This window comes from Thunnus albacares, chromosome 11 (genome assembly GCF_914725855.1).
Source record: "Thunnus albacares chromosome 11, fThuAlb1.1, whole genome shotgun sequence".
NCBI lineage: Eukaryota > Metazoa > Chordata > Actinopteri > Scombriformes > Scombridae > Thunnus > Thunnus albacares.
This window is the reverse complement of record NC_058116.1, coordinates 6,668,683-6,685,807: the sequence shown is the minus strand read 5'-3', so window position 1 is coordinate 6,685,807 and position 17,125 is coordinate 6,668,683. Positions and strand designations below refer to the sequence as shown.

Below are 17,125 nucleotides of genomic sequence, written 5' to 3'. Positions count from 1 at the left end.
AATTATTCCTTTCATTAGAAATCATTATATAAAATGTGCATCTCTAGTGTTATCCTGCAGAAAATAAACACCATCATTCTGTGTACCTTGATGCTCTTCTTGAACTGGTACCCGGGGGTGGACGATCCTTTCCTGAGCAGCTCGCTGAAGATGACGATCTGCTCAAAGAGGAAAACTCGTCGTTCTTTTGAGCGTGACAGGACGCCGGCGTCCTGCTCTGTCACAAAGAAGGTTTCCTGCTGCAACAGTTTCCCCTGACTGGTCAGTTTCCCCTGCAGAGAGACGTGATTGGTCAATGCCTCATGTGTGTCACATCTAGTCTGTCTTTACTTTCTCTCTCTGCTCTTAAACGTCTCCCTTCCCCTTCTCAAATCTTACTGCTCAAATTAATTTTAATTAATTAACTGGTCAGTTGTGCAAACCACTTATTAATTAGCAGAACACGAAGTGAACGTACCTCGTATCCCTGCAGCCGGCCTAAATTCATCATGTCATTACACAGTTTAGGAACCTGAGACATCAAATCTACTGCTTTCTGTAAAAGAAAGAGAGAGAGATTTAAATCCTTGGTTATGTTTTAATTTCAGGTGCCTGTCACTCTCTCAGGGAGGACACTGGATTGGAGAATTAACAGGCATACACTCATATCAATATGTAATAAACAAACATCAACACACATCCTGGATACAGGCAGGGCTGTAAAATCAGGGTGAATACTGCATGTGTAAACAGAGATATAAAGTTGTGATTATACCTCAATTTGTTCACAGTCCATTCCTGCCTTGGAGCTGTACTTCAGGAAATCCTGAGGAGAAACACGAGTTCAGCATTAACACTCAACACACTGTCAGTTCAGTTCAATGTAACTTTATACCCTGAAAGTCACACAGACAGGTATGTGTGACAAATAATACACACCGTTGAATACAATTGGTTCTGCGGGAGATGACCCAGCAACATTTCAGTTTGTTATATTTGTATTCTCTTGTCGAGTCTACTAGGGGTCCATTTATAGATACAATAACCAACATGGAAACTCAACATCTTAGTTTGAAATTTCTCAAGTTAGTTCCCTCAAATTAGTGATCAGTGTCCTCTTTTTACTGTTTTTTATCTTAACTGTCCATTTCCAAGTCTGTCCTAAAGGTTTAAGCTGGTTCAGTGCTGGTAAACCAGTGGAAGTGGATTAGTTTTTTCTAATCTGAGAGCACAGATTATTAACTCCAGGTGAAAGATTAAGATTACACTTGTTTACAATGGTTTCTATTACTACTACTACTACTACTACTACTGTTTACTATATCTTATAGTTTTAAACATTACATCATTTACACCTAGTTCGCAAGAAATTTTACATAGCTAACAGCTGTGTTAGTGTGTTATGTAACTTCCATGTAATTTTTGCATTTAACTCTTTAAACCATTAAAACTACACATGACAAGATTTTTTATTGCATGATAGACGAGAGAAAAGGTTATTTTATAGATTTTGTAATCTTTATATTGCAAAAAATATATATTTATATCTCTGTATGCATGTGAAGGGGACATTTTTCTTTGTAAATCATCCAATTCAACATAAAGAACCATATAATGACATCACATGATGTATCTCTTGTGTGTAAGTTACCTTCAGTAGCAGCTGGTATTTGGTGATTCTCTGGATTGGTTTGATGAGGAAGTCACTGATGGTCAACCTGGACTGGATGTCCTGCTGGATTCCCTGGAGGAGAAACACCAACAGCATCAGTATCCTTCTTTAGTCTAATTCATGTTTCTAATATATGTATTTGCTCAGATGCCAAATAATATGACAAAGACCAGACTCTAAAATCAAAGCCAGAATGTGGCAAAATCAAAGCCAGAATACATCCAACTTACGTCAAAATATGTGTCATATTCTGCTACGATGAACTCTGACTTGGGCTTATTCTGACAATAAACCACGTACATGTGTAGTCTTCTCTCCTGTAAAACACACACACCAGTTTTTTTCCAAACAGCAGATCACAGTGGACAAGGAGCCTCGCGATTTCTTCAGGTCAAATATATATTGCTACTAAAGTCATCATCATCATCAGTGTGTCACTCACATGTTTGATGAAGAGCTCAGGAAGGTGTTCGTGGTCTTCCAGACATTTCTCCAGCTCTCCTACGAAGAAACTGACAGGACAGAGGAGGGATGTTATTTGTTAGCAGATACAAATAGAATAAACTTAAGGCTGCAGTCAGTCTCAGCTTTGGGTCCAGGGCCAACCTTTGGACACCAATGCTGCTAGAGACTTACTCTCTGTGCCAGTCGTAGATCTGGTGGATGTTCCCGAAGACGATTTTGTCTTTTCCTTTCATGTCGTCTGGGACGCCCTTCTCCTCAATCCTCTTCATGAAGCCCTGAAGGGGTCACAAAAGGGGGTTGAGGATGCTCTGCTCACTTCTCCTCATTGATGACACTTTTTTTTTTGCTTCTTTGCCTCTTTTAAAGCTGTATATAAAGGTGGAGGGATTATCTGCCCCTAAACAAAGATGTGTGTGTGTGTGTGTTCCCTCAGCAGTGGGTGACTCACCTCCACCACGATGCCTAAGTCTTTGACGTAGTCCTTTTCTGTCTGAATCAGCTCATTCAGAACAAACCTGAGCAAAACAAACAGCGCAGTGTTTTATTATAAATGTCAACTGTAATGTAACCAAAGGTTTGTGGTAGTAAAAGTAGTAGAAGTACTAGAAGTGGTGATAAAATTATGTTCCTCTATACTGCAACACTCACATCCGTCCTCTCATAGCTTTAGCTCTCTGCTCCAGCTCAGGGTTTCGTGGCTGGACCGGAGTAGTTTGTTCTGGTGGAGAGAGAGAGGAGAAGCCGGGGTACGCTCCTGGTTCCAGAGTCTGTGTGTAAAAGAAAGAGAAAGAGAGAAAGAGGAGGAACACTGTTATAAGTTGGATGATGTTATAAAAATTATGATTGCACTGTGTATGAGTGTTACTATTTTATCTAGATCATGATGAATTGTTCCTGTTTTGTACTGCAACTCTGCAACATCAGCAGACTCATCAGCTAAGGATAAAGGAAGTTCAGTATTATTTTTGTAAAGAGGAAGATGTAGAAATTAAATATCACTGGAGACAGGGTGAGACATGTAATCTGGGGGTCAGTTAGGCAAGATGGCTCCTGGACAGGAGAAGTGAAAACAGACATGACGTTATCTATAAGTCTGTATTTTGATAGATTAAGAAAAGAACTGTAACGCCCACTTAAGGTGTATAAAACCCTGTTGTGGGCGCTCCTCTGGGAGCCTTTTTCTTTGTAACCTAATCCTGCGTGTTGCATTGTGAAACACTCCTTCTTGTACAAGAAAATAAATTCTATTAAATTTGATACATCAGCTCTGGTCTCTATTGTTTAATGGTCATTAAGAAGAAATTTTTTTAACAGATGAAATCATCTTGCAACCTCTGTTTTATTTATAATAGCCAAGAATCACGGATTTGTCTCAAAGGGCTATTAGACCCATGATTCTGACAAGAAAAAAAACTTGATAAAAACTAAACAAACAAACAAAAAAAACCCTGACTGACCTCAGCTTCAGGCAACACTTTCTAACACTAACATCAGAACAATGAGACTATTTCATGACACCAGAGGGCAGCAGCAGCTTGGCGGTATTGGGAATAAATGGAAAACAGCCATTGTATAATCATTTGATGTCTCTCTGTAAACTCTGTGGAGGCAAACTCCCCCCTCTGCTCTGCCTGATTGGAAAACTTCGAATAGTGGAAATCCAGCACCAGATCTGAGCGGCTGACGGTGATCTGTCACTGCGCCTAACTTCTTCAGATAGATCTGCTGACATGAAATCACTCCAGTGTGTGTTTGAATTTCATAGCACTGAGCAGGTTCTTTGTTCTGTTTAATCTCATGGTGTCATTTCAAACAGTAGATCACTCAAATACACCAGACAGTGTTGAAAAATAATATGCAAATATGTACCAGACACATTTATACACCACTATAGATGTAATATTGTACATGCACAGGTATGTGTGTTGCACAATGTCACACTGCTTTTGTTCAAAACCCTCATACTGTATATTACAACACATACTGCATGCATGTATGCATTAATATTAACTATATTATATATATATATATATATAATACTGAAAATATGAACACTGCAGACGAGTATACCACACACACCTAAACACAAATATAGTACAACACATGAGTGCACCACACATATTAACTATTGTATTAATTTGGTGAAATGAGCACAAGACAATCATACATAGTGTGTTAGCTTCATGCTCGCACGTGCACAGGTTGTGTTCACTTCAGACTTTAGGCACATGATGCCTGATTTGGAAGATGACTGATCTGCACATCATATGTTTCAGGTTTGTTCCTATTATAAGGAAAACCTGCTACATGGCACATCTGTCCCTCCCAAACACGCACACAATCATACACACTCACCATCTTGGTTTTAACCAGTTTTTCTATGGCGCTAACCAGCTCTGCAGCGCTGGGCACCTCAGAGGACGACTGCAGAGACGTTAGCAAGGATGAAGACTGAGAGAGGAAGAGGAGAGGGTAGAAAGCAACAGCATGTTAGGAAGGACGGCGGGAGGAAGGAGAGGGAGGGAGCGTGGTAAAAGAGAGAAGGTGTGCAGCAGTGGGAGAAGAAGAAGAGTTACAGCGAAAAGCAAAGCAAAAGGAGAAAACTGTCAGTGAAGGAGAGGAAGCTGTTAGATGAGAGCAGCAGATCAGAGCTGAGCTACAGATGGTCAAACTGCAGGATTTCAACACAAATACTTTTAACCACTGCAAACTACTGCTAATCTAAACCTAAAATGGAATGATAATGATAATAATAAATTACAACATAATATGCAGTTCAAATGACTAAAAGAGTGAAATATATATATAAAAAAACACCTGACAAAACAAGTATGAAATCATCAGTAAGAAACCGTAAAGCAGGAGCTGCTCGATGTTTGACAGATGTTAGTGGACACACACAGGCTTTTAGAGAAATTGATTTCAACAGGTGAGATAAAAATAAATAAAATCTAAACGAAGATATTTAAAGTAGACCTCTTCTAACTGTTAGCAGCCTACACCTTTAAGTGAAAGACTTGCAACCAGAATCAATTTCTCCTCTTCCTCCTCTTCCCGCTACCCTCCTCCCACCTTGTCATCCTGAGCTGAGGGGTCCTTGATAATCTCCATGGGGGGAGGCAGAGGGGTGTGGGCCTCCTCGTCCTGCTCCTCCTCCCCGCCGCTCTGCATCCCGGACGACGTCTTGGAGAGGAGGTTACCATCCTTACTGAGGACTCTCTGAGGCAGGAAGAGGCAGAATTCAGAGTCAATTACAAATGAAAAAACACTTTTTAACATCTTAGTGGTGAACTGTCAATATAAAATATCAGCCTATCCAACCGGCTCTCTCGTTGTGGTCTGGTAAGACTTTCCATAAGGCTGCAAGGTAAATGATTGACAGGTCTTTCCCTTTTTATAATCTACATGAATCCTTCATTCAACCATATTGGATGAAATCGCTCAGCTTTTTATCAGTGTTTGCTTCCAATTTTCAATTTGAAAAACAACAGCAGCTGCTCTTGGAAACCTCAGACTTCTCCTAAAATCTCCCCAAAATTAGTTTCTGAATCAATCTGAGACAAATAATAGGCCATGAAGGCTGATTCTTGTTTCATTTTATGAAGTTCGAGCAAGTGGTAAATCCCAGATAAACTATTCCTGGCTCTGGTCAGGCTCGATCAGTTAAAATAAATCAATAAATCCTTCAGAGCTTACGTGCTAGCTTTGGCAGGCCGACAAACTCCGCAATCAAATACAAAGCTGCAGTCATATGAGGTTTAACTGGTGGAACTTCAAGTTGCATTTACTTAATTTAAACTGCCAGGGTATATTGTCTGAAGAAGAGTTCTTTCCTGTGTTTAATCATTGTAACTAATACTTGTGTTGCTCCCCTCTGGCACAAACAAAAACACTTTGAATTGATCTGTTGAGCTTGTATGTATTTTGATTCTCCATTTTGTCAAACTCCTATTCTAGCTCTGTCTTACAATCAATGGGCCTCATGCAAGAAGCACTCAAATTTGTTCTTAAAATGCACGCACGGTACCACATTTTCATCATCGTGGCTGCCAATTTATTCAAAAGGTTTTTTTTTTTTTAGATTTTATGATTTATGGCCATATTTTGGCACAGCAGCTTCTACATTTCAGCAGTTGTTGGAAACTTCTCTCATTCTGACAGCTGCATCCGTGTCTCTGCAGGTCTCATGTTGTGTTGCAGCTGACGGTCTAACATCACCTGTAGACTATCATATTCTCCTCTAATATCTCTGTGACTGTAACAGGACCGCCTCTCATCACGGAGCGCTTTGCTTTAGAAAAAAATTTTTTAGCATCTCACCTTACATCAAATCATTCCCTCTTTATTTCTGTCACAGTGCAGAGCTGCTCTGGTGACATGTTAGCTGGATTCATATTTTCTAATTGTTTCAGATCTACTACCATCACTCATAAATGTGTTCTGTGTTTGTCTGCTGATTTCTGAAAGCAGGACTTGAAGCTGCGTTTTCATCAACAAGTGACATTCATCAGGATGAAACGAGTAAGTTCAGGCAGTTAAGAGAATTTGTTGAATCCCACTTGGAACACTTGTACGAGAAAACCTCAGACAGAAAAGTCAAATAGTTTTAGGACAAAAATACAACAATGTTCTTGCATGAGGCCCATTGTCATTAAACTACCTGTCAGCTGAAAACCTTTTAGGAACTAAGAAAAACAGCATTGTTTGTCGTTGGGCTGTCATGTGTTTGAGCTTTTTATGAGTAAAAGGGTTTCAGTCTCTAGAAAAGGTTGTTATATTTTGTCAAGGCATAGAAGACACCGAAATTACCAAAATCTAGGTTGCAGGCTTTCATATGACAACAGTGAAGTATCATAATAACATATTGTATATATTATATTAACAAATGAAGGACTCCAAACGTTATATAGTATCAGTGATCAGTGAGTAAGTCTGGACTTTGACTAGTTTGTATGTGTGTGTGTGTGTATTTGTGTGTCAGAGATACTTCTTTAACATGGAAAGAGGAACTTTACTAAAAAAATAACATAAATGGAAGTAGTGGCAAATTAATCCAAACTCAATGACATTTGCACACAGACAGGGAGAACTCTTTAGTAAACTCTGATTATGTAAACAGGAACAGATTCACCCTTTAATAACCAAGAGATACATTCAGTTTATGAGGATTAGAGCTGACAGATCCTCAGGTCGACATGTCCAACATATGAAGATAAACATTAGAGCACATGCAGACAGACTTTTCACATAAAGCTAGTTGAAGTGTAGGTAATTTCCTCTGTAAATCATCTTTATATTTACCTCACAGATTGTATGTTAAGTGTCAAAACATCGATAGATACCATGTATAGAAATTCATCACTGCGCAACACGAATTACACAAACATGCTACTCTTGAATCTGACTGCTTACCTCATCGATGATGTCATCCTGCAGGGCAAGGTCAGGCTGTCCCAGGTCAATGCTCTTTCTGCTCTCCTCTCTTCCTGTTCCTGGTCCTGCCAATCAATCAGTAAAACAGTCGATCAATAAGCTCATTACTCAAACACTCATTAAGATGTAAACGTTTTTTAAGAGGTTTTGAGCAGACTAGAGGTGGGCTGTGCTTTGAAAGATTCAAATGTCAATGAAAAAATTAAATATTTTCAAGTTAAACATTCCTATGTCTTTCCTTATGTTGCTGGAATAACATTAGAAGAATATTATTGGGGATTTTCTACTACTTTTCTACTATTTAGCTCCACAAACTAACTCAACCTTTGAAAACCTTTCCTCTTGGTGCATTCAAGAACGCTCGGACATTTTTGATTTCATAATTAGCCAATTAGCAACATTTTTAATGCAAGAAAAACAAATTCACATGATCCTTTTGATAATATTTGTATGCTTATTAATTATCTACAGCATCTGATAATCAAATAACTTGAATGTAATGCTGTTCAGTAAAAAAAAACCCACAAACATTTTTTTTTTTTTTGCAACATTATTACCAGACTGATTTTCAAAGCATACCATAATGAAACCAATGGCTACATGGAATGAAAAAAACCTGAAGAAGAGTTTACAGCATACTTTGAAAAGTGGCAGTTTGTGGCAGAATCCGGGCTGTCGTTGTTGCGCAACACATATCTGTCCATGGAGCTCAACTCGTGGTTTGAGTCCAACTCTAACTTGTCAGTGATGTGTCATGTGTTATGTATGATATGTGTCTTACCAGTCTTCTTCTGTTTGTTATTGGGGAGTTTCTTGACAGAGCTGCCGTGGCTGAGGCGGCGGACTGGACTGGTCAGCCATTTTCTCAGAGTGTTTCCGGAGCGTTTGGGACCAGGAGAGCTGGACGGCAGCGAGCTGAGGGATGGCTGCGGCTGAAGGTTCGCCACTGAATCTGTCTTCCCATCGGAGCCACTGACAGGATAGTTTTCTGAAAGATATCAGAGAAGTTGACTTTTTAGTAAGATCCAATCATCTTTCATTAGAGGTTACTTACTCTGCTTCCACAGTGTTTCAAGTTTTTATAAAACTACACTTTCATTATTCTTTCTTGTTTTAATTTCATAAGGTTCAGTCATAAGAGACAAAGTTCTTTATGGTGTTTTGTAGATAAATAGAGGAACATTTTTTTAGTTTGGCACCTTTAAACTTCATGTCATCCTACTCCACTTGTTTATCTTGTTGTCACTCAAACAGAAGTTAGTCTCTGTATACTGTTTGACATTTATAGTCATGTTAAATCAGCCGACAGGAACATTTAGTTCACACACTCCCCGATCATCAGTCACATTACTGCAATCAATCAGCTTTTCAGCCTGTCAGTAATTTCAATAAATCAAAAAAAACAGGAGGAACTTCAGTCTTAATAGTGAGGATGTAATTAGATTTAAAGCCATAAATGAAATGCAAACATCTGTAATGTCATATGTGTTGTTGTCTTTGTAAGTGACAATCACACTGTGAGATGAATCTGTCTGTTAATGAAAAACAAAATGTGTTTAGCAGCTGTTCTCATATCACACACGCCTCCTCTGATAACACTGTTAATTCACACATACACATGTTGGAGATTCATTCCTGCTTTATCTCCTTTGGTACTATGTGTGTTGGCAATTCAGTTCACTTTCAAATGGTTAAAGGTAGATAATAAAAGGAACAGAGGTAACCATTAACAGACTGCTTTTTAATTTGACTGCTTAAGCAAAGTGAAAGCTTTTGATTGTGTCCAAAGATCACAAGGAATCAGGAAGTAAACACTATCAAATGTGTCGACTGTTAAACTGAGATTGTATCACATACTTAGAATTGCAGGGTGTGATATCACATAGTTTAAATGGTTTGGACCAGTTTGGTTTCAGAGAAACAGAAAGTAATGTTGCTGTGAAACATCCGAACACTCGTCTTTGTTCTGTTCCGCTACGAACTATCTCTGTATGTGTGTGTGTGTGTGTGTGTGTGTGTGTGTGTGTGTGTGTGTGTGTGTGAGTGTGTATGACACTGTAGTCATGTGTCAGGAGCATGGTGGATCAGCTGCACTCACACACAGCTGGGAGCTAAGGGCTGTGGCTGCTGTGGGGTTGGCTGTATGTGTGTTTCAGACGGGAAATGAAAAGGTCAAGGGTCAGTGGGATCTCCTGAGGTGTTCTGTTGTACTATGAGCTTTTTTTTTTTTTTTTGTTTACCTTCATTTATCTCAGTATTTAAGTCCTACCTCCCTTCCTCCTACCGAACCCTGTTCTGCTTTTTATCTGAATGTCTTCTACTTCTACACTACTGTCGAGCTGCAAATGGCAAAAAAGGATGTGATATTTAGTTATTTATCTAAAACTGTTTCCTGCAAGATCACCAATAACATCTCTTTCACTTCCTAGATCACAAGCATGACAAGCAACAGCAGGTCAAAGCTCAGCAGCACCAAAAATATACTCTACACTGCAAAAAGACCAAGACCAGGACTAAGGTCTGTTTGTAAGGTTGTGTATCACACTAGCTTCTGTGCAGCAATCATTTAGTTTATTGCAAATGTAGATTTTCCATGTATGTTTCATAAATTTACTTTTTTTAAAAAAAAATTATATTTATTTGAACTCTTTTAGCTATAGTTGAAATAAACTCTGGATTTTTTAGGCCTATACCAACATTGATAAATCACATAACATCAGCTGATAAACACAAACAAACTTTTTATAAGGATCTTTTCAATTAGGTTATAAGAACTCTTATGACCAAGATACATACTGAGCAAGCTAATATCATCTGATTTATCATTGGGACTCACATTATTCTTCATTTAATATATAAATGTAATTATGCCTTGTAACTTAAGGTAATCTAATTGTTTCCATGAAACTTGCTTCATAAAGGTTGACTGGTTATCTAAACCCAAACCGCACAACAACTGCTGCTTCAGTTAAAACCAAATAATATTGTCCAAATAAGATATTTTTGTCTGACAGTGACAGTTTTCTAAAATCACTTCCTCATGAGTCTGCACTAGTGGTAGTTGTTGCTTTAGTTGTTATCAGACCGTGTCAGCGGCGTGGTCTAGATTAAACACTCTGTCCAAAAGTCAGCCGGTGCTACTGAGGTGCACTCTGTTCCTCCCACTCTTTTTCTCTCATGAGACACACACTCGACATAACAGAAATATGACGGCGCAGAGAAGTGGAGCGGGATGTAGTACTATTTTATATCTACATAACCTCTGGGTTCAATACAATTCAGAACATGCGATTTACCTCTGGTGCAACAGAACAACCCAGTAATATGCTTACTCCAGTATATGTGCACACACCAAAGGCATTGTATAGACTATACTGTATATAATGGTGTTTATATTTTTCTATTGAATTATTTAAGTAAAAATACACACACGCCACTTTGTCTTTTCTTTTTTAGATTGCAAGTCATATGTGCTTGAAAAGTCACTTGAACTGTCACTTTCAGCTTAGGAGTTAAACAATGTTGAGTGGCCCACAAATGTGAGTTGGTCCGGAGGAGGAGCGGGTGAAGTGCTACTGTCAGGGGCCCACCTAAAATTATTTATTTTTATTTTAGATACTCTATATAGTATATGGAGATATCAGTAGTTTTGTATTGTTTTGATTGATTACAGTTGTACCCATATTTGACATATTTCAAACCAACATTCAAACACATTCAATTGACAAATGTGTTCTAGTTTCTTCACTTTGTAACAGGACTCTGGAGTCACATTGTGTAACCTCTACGCAACAAACTCTGCTAGTGGAGATAAGAGTTGTAGCAGTAAGTCACATGGTTTCCACTGTGGTTTCCTCTTTATCACTTCATATGTTTGATACAGTGTGATTAAAAAGCTAAACATCCAGCTAGTGATAAGATAAAAATGAGGAAAAAAGCCTTTTGAGCGTAATACACGGTTGAGATCGAGGTAGGACTGTGTCCGAGCTGCACATTTACTCCCTGCTGTAGACTTCAATTGAACATTAATCAAGTGTGTTTGTGTGTATGAGGAGACAGGCAGACCACAATCAGCTCTATTAGCTCAGTCCCCAGCTGAGTTAACATCTCCAAAATTTCTCACTCTGTCTCAGTGTCCAGTGTTTCAGTGGTTACTCCCTTAAGTGCTATTGAGCAAATTCAGTCATGTGTTCCTGAGAGTGGTAAACATGTCATAGGTGACCTGTTCTCTTGTGTGTGTGTGTGCGTGCTTTCAGCAAAACCAATGTTAGTCCTTGAGTGGCCTTGAAAGCTGACTGACCAGAATCTCATTAAGGACTGGAGCACAAACGCACACACTGACTGATAAGACGTCATTTCTTTGACCTTTCCTTTTTCCCAAGAAAAGTGATGAGTGATGCTGTAAAACCACAGCGTGCTGCTGTCAGCTGCTGAACACTAAAACCACAAATGACCATACATAGTTTATATATTTGTTGCATATTTACTGATGACCTTCTTCAAAAATTATTTTATCATCTCGCTGTCATGTATTTTTAAGCACCAGTGGTCTATTAGTCACACAATCAATCAGCAGACTTCATGCTCAATATGATGGAACCAAATCAAGCAATTTTCAAGTCTCTGAAAGCTGATTTTTAGATAGATTTAAAAGATGTTCTCTATTTTTATTATTGTCAACAAATCCCATGAAAGGACAAATGCCAACAGCATGTTAGTCCATCTCTGGATGCTTTCTGATTTCTGTAACTTTTCTATGGAACTGGACACTAGTGCATTTGTTCTAAATCTTTTTAGAAAAGATGACTATTTTCAGCTGAAGATTAATAGACATTTGGTGCTCTAGTAAGTATTTATGGCAGCAGGACAGTGTATAAGGAACTGACTCAAAATAAACTACAGTGTCCATGTTCAACCATGGGCCTGTTTTTTCATGATTTTTCATTGGGAGCGGTTAACCAGCGCAGTGGAAATGCAGGCGTATATGTTTTGTTTAATTATTTGAATCCATTGAAGAATGAAATGTATTTATAACACTGTTTAGGATTGTGTATGAGGTCATTTTTCCCATTAGTGAGTGAGGGCTGACAGAGTTGCAACTTTTTTTAATACTCATTTGACTAATAATGACTCATACTGGAAAATATGCACTGTGTTGCCCTTTGAGACTGGAGACGCGCTTTACTTGTTATCCACAAACAATAAACAGCGGCCTGCTTCATCTATGGTTGATTGAAAGTTCTGTTGTTGCCTTAGAAATAAATGGCATCAACACCTCATTTCTCTTATATGTTTGTGAAGAATAAATATGGTTGACAAATAAAACAGTGTTAGAATTCACACATTAAAATGTCATTTCTGGGAAGTTAATTAGACTTTAATTTCAGCACCATGCTCTGTTCAAACAGCAGAGCATAATCGTGGTTTTGATGCCTCTCCCAGTGTGGGGGTAGTAGAGATGTGACAATTATATTTTATCATCAGGCAAACCAAACAATCCGCTCATGATTATATCCAGAAAAGACATTCCACACTTGTGATCTGCGGTACGGTGAAGGAATGAAGAGTGCCAGGAAGGAGGGAGCTATCACACTGGAGAAAAAAAAAAGGTGACAAACATTCAGACATGCCAGTCTTTGAGACAGGAAGTCTTGAGGCGTAGTAGATGCTGCATCAGGATAAAATGCCAGATGATCATCTTGATCTCATTTTTGTTTCCTAATCAAAACCACAGGTCTAACAGATCATGTCATTATTAGAATATCATGTTGTTTGATCCTTCACAGCAGTAAGTAACATCTGTAAAGGGTGGCTTTGAATTTAAATCTTCAAACAAGACTCTCTCATTTGTATTTCATCTTCTATCTTCCTGGTAGCAACATGCCCACAGCAACGCAAGCCTCCTTAAACAAAACATTTGAAACAGAAATCAGTCTTCATTAACTGAGGTCCCAAACTGGACTTGTAATGTTAATTAAGTAATGTTAATGACTTTCATTTAATTATTAAGTATTAAGGGGGGAGTATTGCAGCATTACTTCTCTGTATAACAGTAAAGAGCGAGTCTACTCCAGAGCACAGCAGTGTCACAAAGACGGCCAAAGTCAGGTGAGACCAAACAAGGAAGCTTTTGTTCTGTAGCCAACAGAAAGACAGACTGTCTACTGTTAAAATCCCCATCACTCACTATCTTTAAATTACACACACACCCACACACCCACACACACACACACACACACACACACACACATACATATTGGACACTGCATTGACTTCCATTCATTGTGGACAGCCTAACCCTCAGAATAGAGGACCCCCGGAATGACATTTTGCCTCATTAGGACTGGACTTTGTTCCCCATGAGGACTAGTGGTCCGAATAAGGTTGGTGTTCATACTGGAAAAGGTCCCCAAGAGGTGACAAAAACACACACACACACACACACACACACACCTGACATCCAGTCTGTAGATACTAAGAAAACAGTCTTAATGTAACATAACAGGGTTTTTGTCTTGCTCCCTTTCTCTCTCTCACACACACTTACTCACAGTCGGTTTCATTATGTAATTACACTACACACACACACACACACACACACACACACACACACACACACACACACACACACACACACACACACACACACACACACATTTTGTCCATGAATGGCTCTATTGACAAGAGAGGACTGAAACTCAGATCCACAAAGCTCGACACACACACACACACACGCACACGCACACACACACACACACACACACACACACACACACACGCGCACACGCACACACACACACACGCACACACTGATCATCTCTTCTCTTTGAATACCTGACTTCCTGTTCTGCCTTGTTTGGCAGAAAGTTTTTTGGGATAGCTGGTGTGTATCTGCCCTAACCACTGAGCCAGGCAGGTAAACGAACCTCCAGCTGGTCAGACAGTGTCAACAGCTTGTTGCCTACACACAGTACTTTCCTCTCAAGCAGGACATCAATATTCATCCCAAAATATAACCCCCAAAAAACAGCACTAGTTTTAAGTTTTTACTGCTTCTCCCCACGAAATACACTGAAAAACTGCAAAATGTTCACCAGAGTTTACAGAAAATAAGGTCTCTCTTGTAGAGTAAGAACAGCCTGTAATGGAAAGTAAAGAGAACATTTTGAAAATAATCAAATTGGTTTAAGTCACCCCATGATGAATATAATGAATAATAATGTATTTGCATACATATAATTTTATGATTCCATTTTCACCCTGTTTTTTGTTTTGTTGATGTTTTATATCTGATTTATACTGTATATACAAAACCAGTCAAAAGTTTGGACACACCTTCTCATTCAAGAGTTTTTCTTTATTTTTACTATTTTCTACATTTTAGAACAATTCTGAAGACATCAAAACTATGAAATAACATATATGGAAATATGTAGTAAACAAAAAAAGTGTTAAAACAAACCAAAATATGTTTCATATTATACTTTCATCAAAGTAGCTGCTTTGATGAAAGCTCGGCACACTGTCGGCATTCTCTCAACCAGCTTCATGAGGTCGTTACCTGGAATGATTTTTAATTAACAGGTGTGTCTTGTCAAAAGTTAATTGGTGGGATTTCTTGCCTTCTTAATGTGTTTGAGACCATCAGTTGGGTTGTGCCGAGGTAGTGTTGGTAAACAGCAAATAGCCCTATTCGACTATTGTAGTAATGATAAAATAATAATACATTTAATTCATATTGCACTTCTCATTCATAGTGAAACTCAAAGTGCTACAGTATTAATAACATAGAACACACAACATTAAGAAAATAATAATAGTAAGAGTTAAGATGAAAATGCCTTCCTGTATAGAAAGGTTTTTAGGCCTTTTTTTTAAAAGTGTCTAGGGGTCTGTGCTGTCCTCAGATGGTTAGGAAGGCTGTTCCACAAGCATGGTGCAGAGCAGAAGACTCAATCCCCCATAGTGCGGAGCTAAATACTGGGGGCCCGGAGGAGTAAGCTACCGGCAGATCTGAGGTTGTGGGTGGAGGTTTGAGGTATGATCAGTTCCTGTAGGTGGGGGGGCACATGTCCATTGATGGATTTGTATGTAAGTAGCAGAACTTTCTAGGCAATGCTGAAGGAGACAGGGACCCAGTGCAATTAAAACAGAATTGATGTTAGGCCTATATATTTGTGTTTTCACACTCTCATCAGGATCCTGGCAGTGCTGCTCTGAATATACTGGAGCTTCTGGATGCTCCTGCCAGGGATCCCTGTGAAGAATGCTTTGCAGTAGTCCGCTCTTGAGGAGATAAAGGCATGGACAAGTTTTTCTGCATCTGACAAGATTAGAGAGAGGTGGAGATATTTCTGATATGGTAGAAAGAGGTTTTGCATAGATGTCTTATATGGTCATCAAAAGTCAGCTGAGGGTCTAACCTAACACCCAGATTAGTGACTAAGGAGGAAAGGCCTGGCCATCAAAGGTGAGAAGAGATGGGGGATGACCCGATGTGGTATGGAGTGCTAACAAGAGAGGAGAGCTGTTGCTGCTGTTTAACTGGATGAAATTTGTGCTCATCCAGTCCTTTATCTACTTAAGACGAGTGCTGAGGCGTGAAATGGCTGCAGAAGGGCTTGAGGCAGTTTTGATGTACAGCTGGGTATCATAGCAATGAAAAGACATCCCATGTCTTATGATGACACATCCAAGGGGGGCCAAGAGCCGATCCTTGCGGAACACCACAGGTGACAGGGAGTGATCTAGACATGCATACTCCCAGTGAGACATAATCAGTCCCACAGGAAAGGTAGGACTATAGATTAAGTGTGATCCACAGTGTCAAACGCAGCGCTCAGGTCAACACCAGGCAGAGAAGGGGACATCAGCAGGTAATTCACAACCCTGAGCAGCGCTGTTTCAGAATTGTGTGATGAAAGAAAACCTGACTGAAAATTTTCAAATAGGTGGTTGTGTTTAAGGTGGTCCTGAAGCAACCACCTTCTCCAACACCTTGGACAGGAAAAGGAGGTTGGCAATAGGTCTGTAGCCGGCAGGAACTTCTGGGTCCAGGGTGGATTTCTTATGGAGGGGGCGGATGATGGTGACCTTGAGGGCAGATGGAACACTACCAGTTTGGAGGGAGAGGTTCACAGTTTGAGTGATCAGGAGGCTGAGAATGGGAATGTATGATTTGAGCAGAGCTGTGGGAATGGGTTCCAGGGTTCCATGGGTTCCTTCCACAAGTACAGGGTTTCATCTCCCTGAGGATTTCCTCAAAGTGGCTCTGCCTGATGCCAGTAAATGGAGTAGAGATGGCAAGCACCCAGACAGAGGGTCAATGTCAAAGGGAGTCAGAGAAGAAGAATTGGACATCAGAGAGTGAATATTGTTGACCTCGGCTCTGAAAACATCAGTGAAGCTATGGATAGGTTGTGGTGTCAGGAGATGATTTATGGTGGCAAAAAGATGCTTAAGGTTGCCAGGATTGTTATTAATTAGGTTGGAGTAGATGTTCTTTGATGTTCATGGAAGGTCTGTTTATGGACAGCGATCCATACTATGGCAAGAACCACTCAACTAAGTAAAGAG

General features: G+C 39.4%; 1 protein-coding gene across 1 annotated transcript in view; it reads right to left on the bottom strand.

Moving 5' to 3' along the window:
* Positions 1–17,125, bottom strand: part of kalrna (kalirin RhoGEF kinase a) — a 153,237-nt gene that overhangs the window by 16,365 nt on the left and 119,747 nt on the right. Inside the window, exons 41-53 of the mRNA XM_044365187.1 lie at positions 8,331–8,537; positions 7,529–7,614; positions 5,189–5,335; positions 4,472–4,567; positions 2,765–2,883; positions 2,565–2,631; positions 2,288–2,391; positions 2,094–2,163; positions 1,882–1,968; positions 1,631–1,723; positions 755–805; positions 458–535; positions 87–272 (exon numbers count right to left, since the gene is read on the bottom strand). Coding sequence (XP_044221122.1) covers positions 87–272; positions 458–535; positions 755–805; positions 1,631–1,723; positions 1,882–1,968; positions 2,094–2,163; positions 2,288–2,391; positions 2,565–2,631; positions 2,765–2,883; positions 4,472–4,567; positions 5,189–5,335; positions 7,529–7,614; positions 8,331–8,537 — 1,391 coding nt within the window. The remainder of the gene's footprint in view (positions 1–86; positions 273–457; positions 536–754; positions 806–1,630; positions 1,724–1,881; positions 1,969–2,093; positions 2,164–2,287; positions 2,392–2,564; positions 2,632–2,764; positions 2,884–4,471; positions 4,568–5,188; positions 5,336–7,528; positions 7,615–8,330; positions 8,538–17,125) is intronic.